This window comes from Myodes glareolus, chromosome 9 (assembly GCF_982192425.1).
Source record: "Myodes glareolus chromosome 9, mMyoGla1.1, whole genome shotgun sequence".
Taxonomy (NCBI): Eukaryota; Metazoa; Chordata; class Mammalia; order Rodentia; family Cricetidae; genus Myodes; species Myodes glareolus.
Genome location: NC_142034.1, coordinates 714,377 through 736,961, shown reverse-complemented (window position 1 = coordinate 736,961; position 22,585 = coordinate 714,377). Strand labels below are relative to the sequence as shown.

The following is a 22,585-nucleotide window of genomic DNA, read 5'->3' as shown; positions in this document are numbered from 1 at the left end:
GATAGTCATCTACAATAGTCAAACTATAGTCATGTTATTAGGTTTTCTAAATATACACAGATATTTTTCAGTTACACATATAATCTTCAACCCTTCAAAGACTTACAGAATATGGCATTTAAGATATTTTAAGAACTTAGACTTCTCAATAGTGAGACATGTCTGTTTTGGGCAGCAATTACTTCAGAGAGGCTGATGGGCATTGAAGAAGCTCATTATGGAATTTGCCTTCAGTGTGACAAGGCTAGCCATTTGGGCAAGAAACTGTTCTTTCCTGAATTTCTTGATGGCATGCTGTATGAACTGGACATGCAGGACCCACAGAAAAGTAACTGCTGAATTTTCCAAAAGACAGGATGATCCTTCAGGGTTTCTGCTTCATAAAAGAAACTGCTGGACATTTGGTAGGACACAAAAGAAAGTGTCTGACAAACTGCCAATAGAAGCAAAACAGTTTCAAATTTCCTGCTTCATGGAAAAGTCTGTCGGATACTATGGGCCTGTAGGCTGAAGATGGATGCCCCAATATTACAGAAGAACTTTGGGTGACTATCCAGGCAGTGAGATGTTTCTATCAATTTTAGAGTTTTGAAAGTTGCTTACAATGCACTTCCTGTTTACTTAGATAATATTATATCCTTCTGGAGTCTTTGATGGAGTTGAAGGCAAATAGTTATAGTTATAGTTTTCCTTATTTATGGTAAAGGATAAATTAGATATAAAACTTTAGACTCACAAAGATAGGATAGACATAAATGAACTAAATAGTATAGCTATAATTTTTGTTTGATAACTGTTTTGTATATGTAATTTTATTATGTTAAAGTTAAAACCTTCCTTTTTATTTAGACAGAAAAGGAGATGATGTGGATCCCCTCTGTATGCTGTGAATGTGTTTTATTACCATTGGTTAATAAAGAAGCTGCTTCAGTCTGTGGCAGGGCAGAGATATAGAGAGAGTAGGCAGAGTCAGGGAGATACCATGTAGCTGCTGAAGAAGGACATAACGGAACTTTACCCAGTAGGTCACAGCCTCATGGCAATACACAAAATAATATAAATGGCTTAATTTAAGATGTAAGAGTTAGTTAATAAGAAGCCTAAGCTAATAGGCCAAACACTATTGTAACTATTATAGTTTCTGTGTGATGATTCAGGTCTGGGCATCTGGGAAATGAATAAACAGTCTCTTACTACAAATAGACCCATGTTCAAGGGATAGAACAAATCCTGAAAGTTGCTCTCTGATCTCAGAGTAGATACCATGGAACGAAATGCCTACACACACACACACACACACACACACACACACACGCACACGCTCAACTTCCTGTTTATATAAATCTACTGTCAGAATCTTCCTGCCTGTCCCTTGAGAATGGGGTCCTCCAGTGTTTATGATGTCCTTGGTTCTGTCTTGAGGAGAATGCATGGAAGGTAAATGTGGAGATGTTAGGAGTGTCCTTACACATCTTTGAATTCAGTATGGATTTAAACTAGGTAGGGAGTACTTTTACTTTTCTTCCAGAAGTATGTTTCTGCTGATGACAGATGTCAGACTGCTCCTCCATCCTTCAAACAATCGGACTTTCTCTCAGCCAGTGGACAGGGCTGTTTTCTCCTCTAGCCCTTGGCAACTTCATGCTTGTGCTTAGATGGCAGCTTGTCATACTGACTGTTCTCTGGACCAGTTCAGTCTCAGGCCACTGATGTTTCCACTTTGAGAAACATCCTGGTTATTTTATTTTATGTGTATGTGTGTTTTGCCTGCATATAAGTCTATGTACTACATGCATGCAGTACCCAAGAAAGATCAGAAGAGGGCATGAGATTCTCTGGAACTGAATTTCCAGATGTTTGTAAATGCTGGGGATTTAGCCCATGTCTTCTGGAAAAGCAGCCAGTTCTCTTAACTGCCTCAGAAACATTCTGTTTTTGAGTTTTTTGTTTTTTTTTGTTTTTTTTTTTTTTTTTTTTTTGAGATCAGGTCTAATGTCTCTCTCTGGCTAGACTCAAACTCAAAATGTAGTCAGAGGTAATCTTGAACTCCTAACACTCCTGCCTCTACCTCCAAGTGCTGGTTTGTGTCATGCTTGAATTGAGAAGCTTTCTTGAATTACATATCTGTTTTTTCCTTCTGGAACATTGTCAATAAGATGCTAAACACTATGAACTTGTTCCATAACTTTCTTTTCTTATTTTTCACTTCTTTCTTTTTTTTCTCTCTTGCTCTCAGTCTTTTTCAAATTTTGTTTCATCCTCTATCCTTTCTTTGAGATAGATCTTCATTTTTGTTACTACTATATTTCCAGTTTCCAAGACCTGTCTTGGTTTTTATTGAATCAGTCCTTTCTAAGACTCTGTTCTGGCATGCGCCAGCCATCCTGCAAACAATGTTGGACACAGCAGAAAACCAGCAACCTAAGAGTGCTGGAGAATGCCGTAACAGAGGGACTGCTCACTCTATGCCCTACATGGCATGATCACTGACAACATTCACCCAGTTTAGAGGTCCTGGACCAGCTTCCTCCTGAGGTAAGAAACAGCAAACCTGAGAAGCAGGCTTGAACATGGAAATCTGTGGGGATCTGTGGGGATCTGTGGGGATCTGGGGATCTGTGGGATCTGTGGGGATCCACCAGCACTGGGATCCAGACACTCTTGGAAAAAGCCCTGCCCTAACTGGCCAGACACATGATGTGGGAATATCTTTTCTGCTTAAACTACGTTTTTTTAAAGTTTAATTTATTTATTTATTTTTTATTTTTCAAGACAGGGTTTCTCTGTTTAACAGCTCTAGTTGTCCTGGAACTAGCTCTTGTAGACCAGGCTGGCCTCGAACTCACAGAGATCTGCCTACTTCTGCCTCCCAAGTGCTGGGATTAAAGGTGTGTGCCCCCCCACCCCCGGCTAACTTTTGAGTTAACCTTTTAGTTCACCAAAACTGTTCAAGGCAAAATGCCTGGAGGAAGAAAAGAGGAAAATATGGGGGGGGACATAAAGAGGAGGGAGGGAATGGAGGAAACTCCTAGCCTGGGAAAGGCACAGAAGATACGCTTGAGGATCCCCTACATAAAGTCTGCTGACCTCCATGGACCCCATAAGGATAAGTAAGCAAGAATTTAAAAGAAAACCTTTTTAGGAAGCAGGAAGATGGCTCAGCGTGTCTGTTGTAACTCTGGCTCCAGGATATCCAACTCCCTCTTCTGTTTCTGTTGTCGTTGCTATTTTATTTGGTCTTGTTTTGAGACAAGGTCACACTGTGTAGTTCTGTCTGGCCTAGAACTCACAGAGATCCACCTGTCTCTGACTCCTGAGTATTAAAGGAGTATATCACCACACCCAGCCTCTGCCACCCTCTTCTGGTCTCTGCATATCCACACACGTACACGTAAATAAAAATTTAGAAGAAAACCTAGCACAGCAGTAAGAATTTAATTAGACTCAGACTTGCATTATTAGAGTGGTTTGGCTGCTCCCAAATGACCAGTTCTGAAAGGGTGGGAACCCACAGGGTTGGCCCCAGAGTGCTGGGGACCGGGAATGACTCTCCCAGCCTCTGTGCTCTGTCCCTGTGGGGCCTTCACTTCCTTCAAGGCAGTGAGTGACGTGACCTTTCCTCACAGTTCACTCTGTCTCCAATCTGGGTGCTGTTTCCCCCGGCACCTCTCCGTAGCCCTGTGAGGATTTAGGGCAGGGCGAGTTGGGGTGCTCTCTCAGACTGTCGAAGACATTCTTAACAAAATGCCATGAATAATGTTGATTCTAAACAACTGAGACCCATTTCCCACAACTCTGGAGAAGGTAGTATGAGAAGCACCAGCAGATTCAGATCTGGGAAGCCTGGCTTCCTGATTCCCAGTTGTGCTGTCTCTCAGCACAGGAGGCCAGGGAGCTTTCTGGGCTCTGTTGTAACTCATCAATGAGACTCCACTCCATCACCTACCCACCCCCATCAACATATAAATTTGGGTGAAGGAGCACATTCAGTTTATCACGTGGAGTGGGGAGACAGAGCTTTCACCCCACTTCTACCGGATAGGGTAATCACTAAAGTCAGGTAAGTGGTAAGCATAACCCACTGGGGACATGATGATCAAAACACAGGTGTACACACAATGACACCAGCAGCTTCTTCAGCTTCCCCTGGGTCTTAGTGTTCCAGGCTGGAAGCAAGGATACGTCTGCCACAACTCAAGGGTCCTTGCCTGTGGTGGGTATAGCCATGTCTCTTCAGCACATTGGATCCCACCTAATAAGGGTACTCAGCCTTTGGGCCTCAATATGCCACCCCATGTGTAGCTGTGTCTCTTCCAGGCTAATCCTGGGGTGTCCCTTATCCCCTGTGTTCTGATGGCTTCTCACCCATCATCTCTGTCTCTACAATGCTCTGAAAGCATTCTAATTAAAAAAAATTAATGTCAGTTAATTTTTTTATGACTAGGAAGTACTATAAAAGGCAAAGTCATTTGGAATGATTCATAACTTTTATCTTGAACACAGCAGTTGCCTTCCTAATGTTTATATAGCCAATTTTGGCACCAATGTCTTCTAGCATAATTTTTAACCTTTGTGTAACCTATTTTTCTTTTTCTCTCTTTTTTTAAAAAAGGTTTATTTATTTATTATGTATACAGTGTTCTGTTTGCAAATATGCCTACAGACCAGAAGAGGGCACCAGATCTCATTACAGACGGTTGTAAGCCACCATGAGGTTGCTGGGAACTGAACTCAGAACCTCTGGAAGAATAATAGTGCTCTTAACCTGTGAGCCATCTCTCCAGTCCCTTATTTTCCTTTTAAAAAGGAAAAATTAGCCTCCAACTGTCTTTGGATTAATAACTGGAGTGTCGTGGACTCTGCATTTGACCCCAGCCTTGGTTAACAGACCTAACTGTTTTGAGTTAATTACAATGAGATTCTCACAAAAAAGAGCCCAAACCAGTAACTGTTGACATACCCCAATTAACTGGAAGTCAAAAGGCCACGGAGGGAAGCTGTGGCACCAAATGGGGGCTGCTCAGGTGCTGCTATCTACGGTCAACTTGGTCTTCTCTGACTCTTTCCTGATGTTCTAGAACAGCGGCCCTCCACGGCCTATGGTACCTATCATTCCACAGTCCTCTACCCTGGGGCTCATCCCCATGCAGGGGAGAGGCAGAGAAGACCCAGCCTTCAAGTATCTAATCCTCCATTACCTGAGTCAATCACACATGCTTGCCGGACTACTAGGGTCGGGGTCTGGTCCCCAAGGGAGAGAGATCGAAACTTCTTTGCTTAGACACACCTGCCTCTTTCAGGATTCCTGATGCTTGGATGAGGCCTTTGCCTTGCTGTGGTACTATGCCTGCTTAGATCCTGGCACCTGACCAGGGTCTGTGGCTCACCTCCAGCACCTCCACAGAGTCTGGATGTCAGATCCTGGGAAAAGGTACCAGTCCTCTGTTTCTCTCTCTCTCTCTCTCTCTCTCTCTCTCTCTCTCTCTCTCTCTCTCTTTCTCTTTCTCTCTCTCCCCCTCCTCCTCTCATCCATTCACCCATCCATCCATCCATCATCTATCTACCTACCTATCTATCTATTATGGTCACAAAGCACACAGACACATTAGTCAAGGACTCACACAACTAATTTTAGGTTCACACAACACAAGAATCTTTCATGAACTCAGTTTCTGAGACATTTTACTTTATTCTCTCCAATGTTTTCTTGATATCAGCTCCTCATCTGTTGTCTTATTGTGTTTCTTTGTTGTTGTTACATTTTGATCCATGAGATTATAACACTGATGCTGTCAGTGTTAGCATAAAAATACTATTAAAATTCATTGAATGTGGCTAACTCTGCCTATGAGGTGAGTTGGGCCAGTGAGATGGCTCTGTGGGTAAGGGTGCTTGCCACCTGCATTTGGTCCCTGGGGCACAATCAGTGGAAGGACAGAACTGACTCCTGCAAGCTTTCCTCTGACCTCCACATGTGTGACATGGCACACAATGATGTTGTGTGCACATATACAAAAAAATACATATACTGAAAAAGAATATGATTAAAATAAAGGAAACTTCTAAAACAAAGCCTGTCAGAATGCCCATTGAGTCAGAATACCAGGATTATTAATAGAAAGATAATTTTAACCTTAAAAAAAAACCTCACGCACAAAAAAAGAAAAAAAATCAAACACCAAGCTATTCTCTACACACTTAGATGAATAAGTGATTTAGTAATCTATTTTGACTCCTCTACCAGCTGCTTCTTTCTATTTCTGAGAGTGAGTCGACAGGAATGTGCCCCTTCATACGAAAGATCACTTATGGTGCAAATATTGATTAAATGTAATGTATAACATGTTTATTTCTGAACACCTAACTTTTGAGTAATGTATCAGGTCGGACCAAATTATAAACTGTCAGATTAGTTGCTGGGGACGGAGGGGTTTGGGGGTAAAGCGAATGGTCTGTAAGCAGACAGTAGTGACAGTCGCACAGTAATGAGCACACTCAATGCTACTTGAATAAAGTCAGTCTAAGATGGTCCGCTCTGATCTTAAATGTGTGATTTTTACCATATCAGAAGGAGCTTGCCCTTCTGTCTCCTCCCCAGGACACGCCGTTTACCTTGTGAGTTCACTCATCTGGGTAAGCGTGGTTAGGGAAGCCAAGTTCTATTTTTAGCAGCATCCTGCTCTAAATCTGCACAGAGAACAGCACTGTGGCTATTGCTTATCTTAGAAGGATCTCTGTGCCCTTCTTGGGGTCCACTTTTGGTATAGCAGACACTGTATAGAACACACCATGTGTACGGTGGGAAGGGAAGGGCCTCATTGGAACCTAGATCAGAGGATGTGACGGAGGCTCTGGATATCAAGTCACCTGTCTGTTCTAGGAGACAGGTTAGGATGGCCTGAACAGGGAGCCACCGTCCCCATTACCCCAGAAGATGCCAGGATGTCATGACGTCAAGACACCGAACTTCACAAATATCCTGGGGCTAGAAAGGGCAAGACTGGACATATGGGGGCCTGTTGCCTTGCAGATATCTAGGATGTATGAAGGAACTAGGCTCCCAAAGAGCACACAGGAGCGTTGTGCTGGTGTGTGTGAGCTGTTGACTCTTACGTGTGGTGATAGTTCATTTGTATTTCAATAAATAAAGCTTGCCTAAAGTTCAGAAAGTGAAACAGCCCCACTGGTCAGTCTTACAGACCAGGCAGTGGTGACACACACCTTTAATCCCAGTAGCCACACTAGTTTGCCATAAAAACAGGGCGGTAGTGGTGCACACCTTTAATCCCAGCCCTAGAGAGGAATATAAGACAGGAGGAGACAGCTCTCAGACACAGTCTCATTCTGAGATTCCTGGAGGCAGGATCGCCATTTCGGACTGAGGTAGAGCAAGAGCCAGTGGCTGGCTGTATTTTCAGGTTGAACTCCAATATCTGTCTCTGGGTTTTTATTAGAGTTGCTACACTAATGGGCTAAGAGCTGTGTGGTCCAGAGAACAAACATGAACATGAGAAGCCCAGGAAGACGCATCCTCTTGGGAGAGGGGTTTCCACAGGGCATAGAGTCACTGTCTTCCCTGGTATTCTGCTGGTCCCTTGGGGCACACTGACTCAGCTGACCCTGAGCCTTGGTGCTGGTATGGATGTTCTGTGGCCACACTTCCCTGGAACTAAGAAAAGGCATGGGGTGAATTATCCTGCTCTGGGCCTGGCACAGCTCAAGATGATCAATTTTCTACCGTTGTCAAAACACCTAAGAAAATAAACAAGAAGAAAAGACTTGCTTGCCTCAGTTTCAGAGGTTTGGGTCCACAGTCCGCTGACTGCTTTTGCTTTGACCCTGAAGTGAGTCATCACATAATAGTTGCTAGGAATTGAACTCAGGGTCTTTGGGAAGAGCAGTCAGTGCTCTTAACTTCTAAGCCATCTCTCCAGCCCCTTGAAGTGAGCAGTACATTGAGGTAGCGGGAGTCTGTAGTGGAACGGGGTTGCTTACCTCATGGCATCCGAGAAGCAGAGAGAGGGAGGGGCCAGGACAATGTGTGATCCCAACGGATGTCCTCAAGTACCTACCCTCTTCAACTAGGTCCCATAGCCTCTGCCACTTCCTAACAGTGCCATCAAAGTATGAACCTGTCAATGGATTAGTCAACCCATTGATGGAGTCCACCCCTCATAATCCAGTCACCTCCCAAAAGCCCCCCAGCTGGCAAACAAGGTTGTATAGGACATGTAACCAGACCCTAACAAGGATGGGAACCCAACCTTGTCCATCATCTCAGCCAGCTAGAAAACCACATGTAGAGCTAGCAGGAATGCTCATGAGGACCTCAATGGCCTCGCACCATGCCTGATTCTCTCCCATGGTCCACCCCAACCAGGGAAACTCCTTCTAGACAGGGCAAAATGATCCTTTAGAACCAGGTGCCCCCTTGGGTCCCGAGTCCCATACCCAGCATCTTCATTTCCACTGCCTTGAGAGGGGCTCTGAGGGCTTGACCATGTGGCAGACCAGACGTAAGCTCCATCCCTACTCCAATTCCTTGTATGTGTCCACAAGGGTCTGCCCAGGAAGAAGAGCTGGCCACTGGAGCTAGGGAGAGTCATCTTCTGGAGGTGAACACACGAGGACTGTGGACACTAGCATGACCGTACACACCTGTTTAACTAGGCAGTGGTGGCGCACGCCTTTAGTCCCAGCACTTGGGAGGCAGAGGCAGGTGGACCTCTGAGAGTTCGTGGCCAGCCTGGTCTACAGAGCAAGTTCCAGGACCGGCTCCAAAGCTACAGAGAAATTCTGTCTAGAAAAATCAAAAAACAAAAAAGTACATCTTATAGTCTGGGTAATATTCTTTAATTTTTCAAGGCAACAAAACTTTCTGATTTAATTAACAATATGTGTTTCTATGTATACATATGATTGTGTATCTGCATATATTATGTTTTATTCATTTATTTTCAAAGGTTTATGTCTTTATTTTATGTGAGTGCCTTGTTGCATGTATGCTTGCCCACCAACAGAGGGCATTAGATTCTGTTACAGATGATTGTAGGTCACCATGTGGCTGTTGGGAATTGAACTCAGAACCTCTAGAATAACAGAACACCCAGTGCTCCTAATTGCTGAGCCACCTTTCCAGTTCCTCTATAGATAATCTGAATTTCCTCTAATATAGTAAAGGATAGTAAATGGGTAATAATGTCAATTATTAGAAATAAAAGGTTACTGGGAGATAGTGGTAAAAATTACTTTTGTGTGGGGTTGGAGAAATAACTCAGTGCTTAAGAGCACTGGCTGCTCTTGCAGAGGACCTGGGTCCAGTTCCCAGCACGCACGTGGCTAAGAAACGAGTGTAACTCCAGTTCCAAAGACCCAATGCCCTCTTCTAATCTCTGTGGGCACTGGATGAACACAGCATATAGACATACATGCAGGCAAAACACCCATTCACATAGAATAAAAATAAATAAATCTTTTTTCAAAGTTACTTTCACGTTTATCTTTTCTCCTTTGTAATTTAGAAAATATTACTGGAGATATTGGATAAAGGCTACTAAAACAGATGACCAGGGCAAAGCCTCCATGTCATCTGCAAGTCTGTCGGGCTGGGGTGTCCGGGTCACTATGAGATCATCAAAGCCTAGAAGGAACACTCCTGTGGTGAGGACCCTAAGTTTGAGGCTGACTTTGGGGAAGGTCCTGGGAGATAAAGTCCTTGATAAGGCCCTAGCCAACAGAGACCAACATGGGTAAGTCAAGACCAACAGCTGCTAGAAGAGGAGGCCCCTTGGGGGACCCCAAGTTCTTGGTTCTGCCTTCATGAGAACGGTAGCACCAGGCTGAGTTTGTGGCCCAGCTGGTAGTCACCTTAGTTTGCATAGAGTTCCAAGTCAGTCAGGGCTACGCAGTGAGATTTTTCTCAAAAACAAAACCACAAAAAGCCCAGGGTCGTCCTTGGCTACACAGCAAGCTCTTGGCCTACCTAGCAAAATCGTCTTTAAAATGGGGGGTACTGCCACCTGTGCTGGATTGAATAGTGTTGCTCTAGACTTTATATCTCCCTGGAATCCCAGAACGTAACCTTATTCGGAAAGAGAAATAGGGTCTTCTCAGATGTAGCCAGGATGAAGCCATAATGAATTAATTTGGGCCCCCAATCCAGTGCCTGGTTTGCTTACAAGGATAAGGAGATGGAGAGAGACATACAAGCCAGCCTGCCTTATGCCAAAGACCAAGGATTAATGATACCAAGAAGTGGGGTGGGAAGGAAGGGCCCTCCCCTCAGGCTGTCAGAGGCAGCAAGGATACCTGACAGCTTGATTCTAGGCTTTGCCTTTCTCTCTGTTTAAGAATCACTGCTGCTATTGTTAAGGCTCCATTTACGGCAATTGTCACAGTGGCTTGGGAAGCCTTCCCCGACTAGCTGCACTTGAAGGCCCACCCCCTTCCACTGCTCTGCTCCTCCATAGCCTAAGGAAAGCGCTCACAGAGGAGCCCCCCCTTGCAGGTTCCTCCCACACCAGCTACCTTACCCCAAGTTTGATGGTAGCTTCAGCACCGTGATGAACTGGCTCCACCCAAACCCGCAACACACACAGTGACCTCCCAACACACACAGCATTTCTGAATGGAAGATACCAATTTCATCTGTGCATAGATATTATTAATCTAAGAGAGAACTGTGCAGCTTCACAGCAGTCAATGCATGTTTTCCTGTTAAGATAATAACCTTTTGAATGAATAACTAATAGTCTACATGACAAGGCCAATTACTGTTTAATATGGATATTTATGAGTCTTCCTCTATAAACCTGCTTTGCTTTTATGTTATTTAAACCAATCAAACCAATCCTGCCACAAGCCACAATATTAACACACGGTCAATTCAAATGTCATGTTTAGAGGAGGGTAATTAAGCGTTAACTGCAGGAGGTTGGGATACACGACCCACACAGTGTAGCAAGAATTTGAGGCTCATTTTGCCTCGGGTCAAAAACTTGACAAGCACTGGCGAGGACCTATGTAATTCTTTACCAGCAACATTATGGGATTCTTTCTAAGACATGACCACCAGCAGCTAGTACCAGGCAGACCCTGCTGAGACCACAACACCCTGGGCTTTGGCTTGACTGTCAAGCTCTGACACTAACACACAAAAGGGGCATCTCTCTCCCTGGGCTCCTGATGGTGTAAGTGTATTGCTATCACTCTGCCAGCAGAGGCTAGGGAACAGAAATCATAGGCAGCTTCCTCATTAGCCAGGAACCCAAGACTCAACTGTGTACCTGGTGGAATTCTGTAAACTGTGTTATCTGAATTCGATACAATATGTCCAGAGTCTAACAATCAGTGGGCTTGTGTATCTGAATTCGGTACAATATGTTCAGAGTCTAACAATCAGTGGGCTGGCTCTGTGGTTAAGAGCGCTGGCTGCTCTTGCAGAGAAACTGAGTTAATTCTAGGCACTCACAACCATCTGTAATTCCGGATTGAGAAAACTCAGCACCCCCTTCTTCCCTCAAGCACTGTATGCATGTGGTATATAGGCACACATCTGAGGTCAGACACCCTGACCCACTGAGTCATCTAGCCAACTCCAAAGTCCAAATTCTTCTTTCATGGATGTAAAATGTCTAAGATGCCACGAGATTATCACTGTTTCGGCCATGTTCAAACAGTGGTTCTTTGTGTAGGTTGTTCCAGCATATAGGAGGAAAAGTCAGATTCACAGGCGGCTGGCTGCTCATTCAGAAAAAAGCAACACTAATGAAGCCAGCAATTTGCTAAATTGGTGTATTATCACAGACAGTCCTATCCTGAGTCCAGTCACTCCACCAAGATGGTGCAGTCTTGTTTCGTTTTGTATGGTTTTCTGTCTTGGTGTCAATTTTTCAATAAAGTTTTAATTGTGGGGTTAAAAAAACGAGTTTAAGATCTATGCTAGCTATGGTGGCACATGCCTTTGATTAAAACTCAGGAGAAGGAGGAAGTCAGATCTTTCTGAGTTCAAGGCCAGCCTGGTCTCCATAGTGAGTTCCAGCTAGAAATACATAGTAAACTATGTCTCAAAACTAAAACAACAGCAACAACTAACCCCCTCACCCCAAATATCATGGCATGCCAAGTCCAGTTTAGAAAAAACAAAGCATGCAGCCAAATTCATTCACAAAAGAAAAACAATGCTGTGGGCTAGCGAGATGAACGGTTCAGAGAATGAAGGCACTTATCAAGCCTGAAGACCTGAACTCCATTCCCAAAACGCACATGGTAGAAGGGAGAGAGCCAGTTCCCATACATTGTCTTTTGTCCTAAACCTCATGCCACGGCATACATTTAGATACATGATAAGGAAATAAAATGTTAAAAGAAGAAAAATAAAACCGTCTAAATGACCCAAAGATCATACACGTAGTTCCATACTTATGAACTGTACATGCCAACAAAACTTGGAAAAAAAGAGTGGGTTGATGAGACGGTTCAGTAGTTGTTCTTCCAGAGGCCCCAGGTTCGGTTTCCAGAACCCACATGGTGGCTAACAACCCCGTGTAAATCCAGTTCGTGGGGATCCGGGGATCCAATGCCCTCTTGTGATCTCTGTGGGCATTGCATGTATGTGGTACACAGATACATACAGGCAAAACACCCAAATGCATCTTTTTTTTTTTTTTTTTAAAAGGAAAAACTCTATCCACTTCTCCGGGGTCAACAGTATACCAGGTACTAGAGACACGGCTGCTTACGAACCAAGGAGTAACGCTTCACTATAACAATCCCACAACCCACCAGCAAGGACAGCCGGAGGACAGTGCCACCGTGGAGGTCAGGTGCAGACAGATGAGATGACCTAATGCCAACGGGCCTCCCGGAGACTGTTTCTTGGATATTCCGTGCTGATGCTTCACCCACACCCTTGTGTAATAAAGGGCTGCAGTGAGACCCAAAGCTTATTACAAATTCTAAAAAGCCTTAAAGGGGCGAGATCAGCTGGAATGAACCAGCTCTGAGATAACATAAAATGTGAAGAAATTCCTGTGAGCTGCACTTTTATGTCATAAACATTTTTTTTTAAAAAAAATGAGGTAGAGTTTCACGTCTCTCAGCTAGCTTGACCTTCACGTAGTCAACAGTGACCTTGCACTTCAGATCCACTTCTATTACCTGAGTGACAGGATCATAGGTGTGTAAACCCAAATTTTACATCCGTTAGGCAAGCACTCTATCTACATACCCAGCCCATGTACCAAGTCTCATATAAATACTTTTGAAAATTATTTTGAGGCTGGGGTCATGGTTTGGTGGACAAATGTATCTGCTATAAAACCAGAGGTCCAGCCCAGGATTCACGTAGTGGAAGGAAAGAACTGATTCCTCCAAGTTGTCTTCTACATGTGAGCTGTAGCACACCTCACACACACACACACACACACACACGTAAACATTTCAAAAATAAATAAAATTTTATTTATGATTCTGTAGGACCTCCATCTGATGGGTTTTTAAGTGTAAGCCCATGGGACACTGCAGAATTTTTCAGCGTTCTATTTGTAGGTAATCTTTTCTCTGAGGGTAGCAAATTAAGTGAGGTACATTTGGGAATAAAGTTTGAAACATAGTTTAAAAAAATCTTATACTGAAAAAAGCACCCCCACAGCCTGGACATGCGTGTTGATATGGCCCATTATGCTAGATGCCCAGATTTGCACTCCTCACACCTAAGAATTGCAAGGTTCAAGACTCATGGGACTACAGAGTGAATTCAAGGCTGGGCTTGACAACCTAGTAAGAAACCATCTCAAAACCAGAAAGTAGCAAAAGAAGGCATGGCATGGTAGCACATACTTTTAATACTTTACTACTCAAGAGGCAGAGGCAGCCAGACCTCTATGAGTTCCAGGCCAGCCAGAGCTACATAGCAAAACCCTGTATCAAAAGACAGAACAAGCTGGGCAGAGGTAGGCAGATCTCTGTGAGATCGAGGACAGCCTGGTCTACAAGAGCTAGTTCCAGGACAGGTCCCAAAGCTACAGAGAAACCCTGTCTCAAAAACTAAATAATAATAATAATACAAAACAAGACTAAAACACCAAAACAAAACCCAAACAACAGCAAAAGCAAGCAAATGAAAAAAGAGGACTTTGTGTGAGCATTGCCTAGTACCTCGAAGGCCCTAGGTTCACTACCAGTACCACACACAGACGCAAATGCAGCTTTATTGTTTTCCAGTACACAGAAGCATTTCTCAACATTAAAAAATTGCATTGAAAAGAATCGACAGTATGCTTATACGTGGCACCACAGTCTGTAAGGAAGTAGGAAATCAGACCCTCTTTAGGGAGCTTCCCCAGAGGGCACGGGTTCAGGTTGGAACTCTTGAGTTCACACTGGGAAGCAATGACTTTATACATCATGTTTTAAGTCTTAAACAGGTTGCCATGGGAAACCTGCAGGGTAGCTATGTAAATGAGCAAATGCAGGGTTGCCTGCAGAACAGGAAGAGGAGGAAACAACAGCTCTGGCAGGAACATCTGTCACGAGCAAAAGGAAAGGAGAAAAGATTACAACTGTGTCACTGACTAAAGAAGCCTTAATGCTCCTTGTATGGATGGAGCATTAAGAAAAGGGGCTTTCCTTAGCATTATTTCTTAGAGCGAGACTTCTGAGGGGTGGGGATCTAGGAAAGTTCCCCGAGCCCTCCCTTCCTGTCCATATCCTAACTCTTCCACACACTTCCATATAGCGGAACCCGCTATACAATCTTAAGGGCATTATTCACCCTCTCGGGGCTTGATAATATAACTAGTCCCCCTAAATGATTCTTTTTTATTTTGTTTTTGTTTTTCAAGACAGGGTTTCTCTGTAGCTTTAGAGCCTGTCCTGGAACTAGCTCTTGTAGACCAGGCTGGCCTCAAACTCACAGAGATCTGCTTGCCTCTGCCTCCTGAGTGCTGGGATTAAAGGCATGCGCGACCACAGCTTGGCTCTCTAAATGATTCTTGTATACTCTCAATACATGGGAATTATTATTATCTTTTGGTGAAAGTTAAGTAAAAAAAAAAAAAACAGGGAAATTTTTTCCTGAGAAGAAGGAGCTGGAAAGGCTGGAGAGATGGCTCAGTGGTTAATTGCACTAGCTGCTCTTCCAGAAGACTGGGCTCAATTTCCAGCACTCACATGGCAGCTAACAACTGTCTGTAATTCACCTGCCAGTGATCTGACATCCTCACACAGATATATATGCAGGCAAACACCAATACGCGTAAAACAAAAATAAAAAAATCATAATAAAAGGAGCTGGAAACACAGCCAAGAAGGGAAGGAGTCAGAGAACATGGCATACCTGTTCTGCTGGAAGAATTTGGGAAGCAACAGATGTAGCATTTGGGGTCTGTTTAATCCACTTCCCTTCCCTAATGAAATTCATAAAATACAGAACAGTCCTCGATCCGGGAAAGGAAGGTCAAGAGCTGGTGTGGGACATACCAGCCACTGAGGCGAAGGGGAGGACCTGCTGTGCGATACACATAACTCCCAGCCCTGTTCCTCCCAGGCCTACTTGGGAAAGAATAAACAGAACATTCCAGAACGGTTGAACTGGAGACCTGCTTGCTGGTTAGGAGAGAGAACCTTGGGAGAGACCAGGACACCATAGTTGCCTCAGGAATGGAAGACAGCACCATAGCAAGGGTCCTCATAGGTGGCAGGACCCCGAACCCAAGACCCTTTGCCTTCCAGCTGCAGGACAAAGGACAGTAAAGGACCAAGTCATTAGGCTAACAAGAACACACCTCACAGGACTCCCTCAGCAAGACAGGAAGAGCTTGCATGAATGAGGCACGCTCAGATGTACTCTTAGGGTGACATTTTTGGTAATGGATGGAGCTTTGAGCGGGCTGGTGTGAAGTCTTGGGTCATGGTGGAATCTCAGCTGCCTCTTTGCTCTCCTTCTGCTTTCTGTTTGAGGAGTTAAGGGGCTTTCCTCTTCCCATGCTCTCATCCTGATGTACTTACTGCCTTGTGTCAGGCTCAAAGCATCAGGGCCAGCTGGCCATGGATTAAATCTCCAAAACTGTGAGCTAAACAAACCTTTTGTCCTTATAAAGCGAATATCTCAGCTATTTGTTACAGAAACGGGAAGCCGGCTAACATACAGACCAACTGCTCAATTCCAAGAACTGTTGTCAAAGATGTAGCACAGAGAAGGGAAGACATTTCTCCAACTGGTTAGCTAACTGCCAAAAGATTTAAGAATGTGCATTGATTTCTGTGTTCACTGCTTTTGGATTTGTTTGTCAGCTTAGCAGAGGCTAGAGTCGTCTGAGAAGAGAGAACCCCAGCTGAAAGAATCACCCACTACACTGGCCTGTAGGCAAACCTCTGGGGCATTTTCCTGATTGATGTGGAAGGACCCGCCCACTGTGGGTAGCACCATCCCTTGGCAGGTGGCCCTCTGTATATATAGAGAACAAACTGAGCAAGCCAATCAGTAGCATTCCTCCACTGCGGCTGCCTTAGGTCCTGCTTTGAGTTCCTATCTCGACTTTTCTTTATGATGGACTGTAAGTTGCAAGATGAAATAAAACCTTTTCCAAGTTGTTTTTGGTCATAACACTTCTCATAGCAATAAAAAAAAACACAAAAGACAAAGAAACAAGACAATCACTCATACCACATCCCAACTGGAAGACAGCCATTGGTATCAAAGATAGACCAACAGCGTTTAGAGGGGAACATTTTCACTACGTGTCAATAGGACACAAAACTCACCTCCAGCCATGAGACATTGGTAGTTTTGGTTATGTTAAAATCAGAGTCTTCTGTTTGTTCAAAAGGATTGACAAAATGCTCCCAGAGGAGAGTCACTATGCACAGGGCAAGTAACTAACACAGGACTCATAGACATATTTTTAAACACTCCCACCAATCACTAAAAATAATCAAGCTCCATGAAAAAAAGACAAAGCTGTGCATATTTGATAGAACAAGAAATAAAAAATGAAAACGTGTTTAATTTCAGTAGCCACCAGAGAAAATAAAAATCCTAAACATATGCTTAAAAAATTTTCTGTGTCTTTTTGAGGTTGGATCTCATGTAGCCCAGGCTGGGCTTGAACTTGCTATATATCCAGGGATGATCTTGAACTTCTAATTTTCCTGCTTCAACCTGACCTCTCAAATGCTGAGATTGCCATTCTATGCCACTATATCTAGGTTTTTCATTTTGTTTTGTCTTTTTTTGTTTCCTCTGTATAACAGCCCTAGCTGTGCTGGAACTAGCTCTTGTGGACCAGGCTGGTCTCAAACTCACAGAGATCCACTACCTCTGCCTCCCAAGTGTTGGGATTAAAGGTGTTCAACAACAACACCCGACTTGTTTTGTTTTTTAATATGGTGTTGAGGAGCAACTCTAGGTCTTCATGCATGTTAGGAAAGCACTCTGCCAACTGAGCTACATCCCCTAGACCTTACACTAAAATAAACAAAAGAGGAACTGGAGAGATGGCTCAGTAGTTAAGAGCCCATGATGCTCTTTCAAAGAACCTGGGTTTGGTTCCCAGGCCCCACATGTAGCTCACAACCTTCTATAATTCTAGTCCCAGGGAATCCAACGTCTTCTTCTGATATTTGTGGGCACCAGGCATCTATGTGGAGTACCTACATCCATGAAGGCAAAATACTCATAACAATTTTTTTTAAAAAAAAAATCTAAAATCAAGCAAAAGAGAACAGCTAAAATGTGAAAGGAAAGTATTAAGTGTTGGTGAGGGTATAAGTCACACCACAGCTCTTGTAGAAATGTATGTTTATTTTATGTGTAAGTATTCACATCTGGTGTCTGTGGGGGGGGGCTATGAGAGCTGAGCCCATGGTCACACATATGGAAGGCACATGCTGTATGACTAAGCTACACACTCAGCCCCATACACGTGTCTCAAACTCAGCATTGCTAACCGAAGAGAAAAAGACAAGCACTCCACATGTGCACAGCAAAGAAAACCGTTATCATCAGTAACTGGAAACCACACACATTCCCATAACCAGCAGGATCAGCATGGCCACATAAAGGATTTACAAACAAGAACCTCATACGCATATAGGAGCGAGAGAAGCACTCACGGAGGAGCAGATGCTGTGGGATTCTCTCTTCCACCGTGTAGATCCAGGCAAGAGTGACCAATTCTGTCAAAATCCAGCACTGTGCTTATGATGAGGGGCATGCTGGGACTGGTAGAGGGGAGGCTAGCAGAATAGCATCTTAATCTGGATGCTGGTGCCATGGCATGTTAGGGTTGTGGAGTTCGCTAAGCCGTGTAACAACAGAATGTGTTCCATTCTACAACACATTTCAGCTCCAAATGTTAAGAGTAATGAAAGCGTGACAAAGGGTTCAAGGGACAAAAGAAAATCCGTTCTGCTTGCTTTGACAACACAGTAAACTAACAAAAACTTTAAGTCAGTAAACTATGAATTCAAATAGATGTTTTGACATTTTTTTCACTTTAAAGTTTCTTTATTTTTACTTTCTTTATATTAATGATTTGCCTGCATGCAGGTATGTGTAGCATGTGCTTGCCTGGGGCCTGCAGAGGTCAGATGAACACATCAGATCTGTGGGAACTACAGTTACAGGCAGGTGTGAGTTCCAGCACCATGTGGATGCTGGAAATGGAACCCAGGTCCTCTGGAAGAGCAGTGAGTTAAGAGAGCTTAACTGAACCATCTCTACAGCACCTCAAGGAGATTTTTAATGAAATGTCAAAACTGTTTATATTGAAAAGAGGGAAATAGCAAAAATAAAGAAAAACTTTGGAATAACATCATTCCTCAGTTAAAAACTAAGTTGGAAATAACTGTAAATAATTTACTAAAATCAAAATGTTCAATAAAGAAAGACAAGATAGCTGGGTGGTGGTGGCACACACCTTTATCCCAGCACTTGGGAGGCAGAAGCAGGCAGATCTCTGTGAGTTTGAGGCCAGCCTGGTCTATAAAGCAACAACAACAATAACAAAAGACAAGATAGTCATAGAAAAAAAAACAAAACTAAAGAGCTAAAGCAAGTGGAAAATACACAGATGTCCAGCATAAAACTTCCGGGCAGAACAGCAGATATCTCATCAATGTGCACACTCAAGCCTCATAATCTGTGAACGTGTTAGGGTACATGTAAAGGAGCATTCAAGGCTGCAGATGGAATTAAAGTTGGTAATAGAAAATATTAAGACAGAGATATTGTCCTGGATTGTCTTAGTGCACAAAAGTTATCACAGGGCCTGTGGAAGTGGAAAAGAGAGGCAGGAAAATTCATGTCAGAGTGAAGGGAAATGAGAAAGACGCAATGACTGCCAATGGCGCTGAAGACCAAGAGAGGGGCTCAGAGCCCTGGGGTGCAGGAAGGTTCTAGAAGTTGAGAAAGACAAAATAGAAGACTCTCTTCTAGAGCTTCATGTCCTACTTATGCCTTGACTTTAGGTCAGCCAAACAGTAGATTACCAGACCCAAAACTGCGAGAGAATACACTTCTGTTGTTTTAAGACAGCTGGTCGTCATTTTTCATAACAGTATACAAAAAACTAATACAAAACCAATAGAAGGTATTTTTATGGACATAAGAACAAATTCCTCTGAAATTAAGCAAATATTTTTTTATCTAGGAATTCAGAATATCTAATATATCAAAACCTCTGAGTCATGGCCTGATTAAGCAAGGAACTGTGAGGGAAAGAAAAACAGTCTTCAGAAATTCCTGAAGAAAAGGCAAATTACCCATCTAGGAAGTCAGTCGACTGGAGGCTTTCACCATGACAACATCAGCTACTAGACAGACAGTGAACACGTTACCAGGTGTTGAGGGAAAAGAGCAGTCTAGGCTAGGAACACTGTGTACAGCCAAGGCATCGTCCAAAGGCAGATGATGGTGTTCTCAGTGCAAGCAGTTCAAGACAGCTGTTAGACTTTCCTAGCAATGAGAAGCAGCTAGTCAAGAGGTTAAGCCCCACCATGAAGAACCTGGGAGTAAGCTATGCTTAAAAGGCTTAGCCAGTGCTGAATCTAGGAGAACACCGCATGAACACCAAACACTCTGATATTACAGCTACAGTTCAGACTCAAGTGTTAGAACCTCAGCAGTATGAGGATTGCAAAGTGGGCTACAAGACCAGGATATGGGTGGGAGAGTAGAGTGTGAGGCTGCAAACATCCCCCTCTACTGCCAAAGCACCGAGATTCCCACGATGAAATGTCGTCCTGATAACAGCATAATGGCCCCATCCTCAAAATGTTGTTTGTCCCCTACTCCCATTTATTTATAGTTCTTCTTTTTTCTCCCCTCCCCTCTTTTCTCCTTTCTATTCTGTTTTTTTTTATAGACACCCCAGCCTTACATTGTAGCCCAAGTTGGCTTCAAATTCATGGCCATTTACACACACACACACACACACACACACACACACACACACACACACACACACGCTTCTTGAATGCTGGGATTACAGGTGTGATCCACCATACCCGGCCTGTTCTTTCTACTTCCTTTTCTTAGCCCTAGAGAAATATGTAGTAAATCAAAAGTCCCCAAAGGCCACAACTATGGTATCAAGCAACAGAAGCTCAGAGGGCCTTGCTCAATCTAACCAGGCTGCTCAAATGTCATCAACGTCTCTCTCACTGCCCACACAAGTCAACTACTGTGGGACTCACATCCCTTTGGGGGCTCGCTAAATGTCTGACTCTCTTCCTCTGTTGAGAACAGTGCTTTATTGAGCACCCAGACCCGAAGACGAGATTGTGGACACATATGTGCTCTTGGGGTTCCAACATAACTTTGCCCTAAAGGTCTAAATCTGTGCCGTCCAGGCCGGCAGTTACCTGCCCTGGGCCACACATTTTTAGAACCTTACTAGCCCATGTGGCATTGCCAGGGGGCTAGAGATATCTGCAAGCCGAGAGGACGAAGGGTGGCAAGACTCAGGACAGGGTCTGTACTAGAAAGGTGAGTTGAAACCTCACGATGATACCAAAAGGCAATCACATTAGTCTTTCTCCACAGCCACAGTATGAGGGAGGGGTCACCACATGACTATTCTTGTAGGTCCCGCCCAGGTTTCTTCCCCAGTGTTTTCTTCCTCTGGGGTGCAGGGTCTCAAACCTCAAACTTCTAGGGCACACTGCTCACTGCCCTCAAGCCAGAGGCTCTCCAGTCTCATCTGTGCCCAGTCTCCCGAGCCTCTTAGTTGGGCATCTTCCTACACTCAAGCCAACTCCACAGGGTCACTGAGGCGCCGCCTCCTAGAAGTCCTGTCCACTAGGACTGAAAGCCCCATTGCTAGGTGCTTGGAACACGAGGCTCAAGCCTAGTCTTGTTACTCTCTGCTTGCAGTCCCACGCACCAAAAGGTCACGGCCCCGGAGCCCGTGAACTCTCCTGTTCCCTAGTCCGCTGCCTCTCTGCCCACACCTCCCGCAATCCCACTCACTTCTCCCAGACACGTCGCTCGCACCTGCGGTCTCCCTCGACACCCACCCCGAGCTCTGCCCACAGCGTGCAGTCTACCCCAGCATGCGGGACCTAGCCCTGCCCAGTCGCTCCGTGGGCTACACCCACTCTGGAGCTGCCGCTCGCACCGAGACCCCAGAGCTGCGCCTCCGGGTGCTGCGACCGCGCTCCCGCCGCCGCGCTCACCCGCCGGGTGGCCATAAGGAGACTCGGCTGCTCCGTCCTGCAAGCTGGCCAGGATCTCGCCCTTGCCCACGTCGCTGTCGCCCACCAGCAGGAACTTAAGTAGAAAATCGTAGGCCCGCACAGGGCTGCCCAGGGCGCTCATCATGCCGGCCTGGCCACCCCTCCCATACCGGCCCCAAGCTGCGCGCAGGCGGCTGCGGGTCCCAGAGCGCCGCGGGGAACGCGTTTGCTCCACCGGCCAGGGGCGCTTGACAGCCGCAGCGCTCCGCCCACCCTATCTCGTCATTGGTGAGTCGCAGTTGCTGAGGTGGATACACATGCTCATTGGCTAGCAAGCTCGTCCATTTAGTTCTCAACGCCTCTGCACCTCGCCCACCGCCTCTCTTGGGAGGACTTGTTGCCTCGACCAATGGAGATCCGGAGGCGGTGATGGGCCGTGCCAGAAGGAAGAGGAGGCGGGAGGTCTGCTTCCACAAACCAATGGAAGAGAGGTATTACGAGGGGAGGCGTGGCCAATGTCACTCCTCCGCCGTGAGCTAGTGCACAGCGGGAGCCGGCTTCAGATTGGTGTGTGGGAAGTGAGACCCTGCCTGGTAACAAGGATTTACCCCGCAACTCCACAGAACTTCGAATGCTAGCATAAGAGCTGTGCACGTGTCCGTGTGGGCATCAGATGGAACTAAAAGATACAGGCAGTTGTGAGTTCCAGGACTAATTGGACACATGGACACTTGCACCCTGGTGTCTGCGCATGGTTGCCTCAAGGTCTCCGTGGGTTTCTCTGTCCATGCACATCAGTGTGTCTGCTTATGTGTGCATCGCGTACCTGTGAAGTTGCTGGCAGCACGTGTTGGGGACCTGTCCGTCTTTGACCTTCTCTTAACCCCTAGGGAGCAGTGAACGTTTG

At 44.9% G+C, this 22,585-nt stretch overlaps 1 protein-coding gene across 2 annotated transcripts in view; it reads right to left on the bottom strand.

Moving 5' to 3' along the window:
* The window catches only part of Rab40b (RAB40B, member RAS oncogene family), a 33,164-nt gene extending 11,239 nt beyond the window's left edge, over positions 1-21,925 (bottom strand). For both annotated transcript variants that reach the window (XM_048429380.3, XM_048429378.3), the window contains exon 1: positions 21,679-21,925. In XM_048429380.3, the coding sequence (XP_048285337.1) occupies positions 21,679-21,823 (145 nt within the window). In that variant the 5' untranslated portion in view covers positions 21,824-21,925. The remainder of the gene's footprint in view (positions 1-21,678) is intronic.
* Between the last annotated feature and the right edge of the window lie 660 nt (positions 21,926-22,585).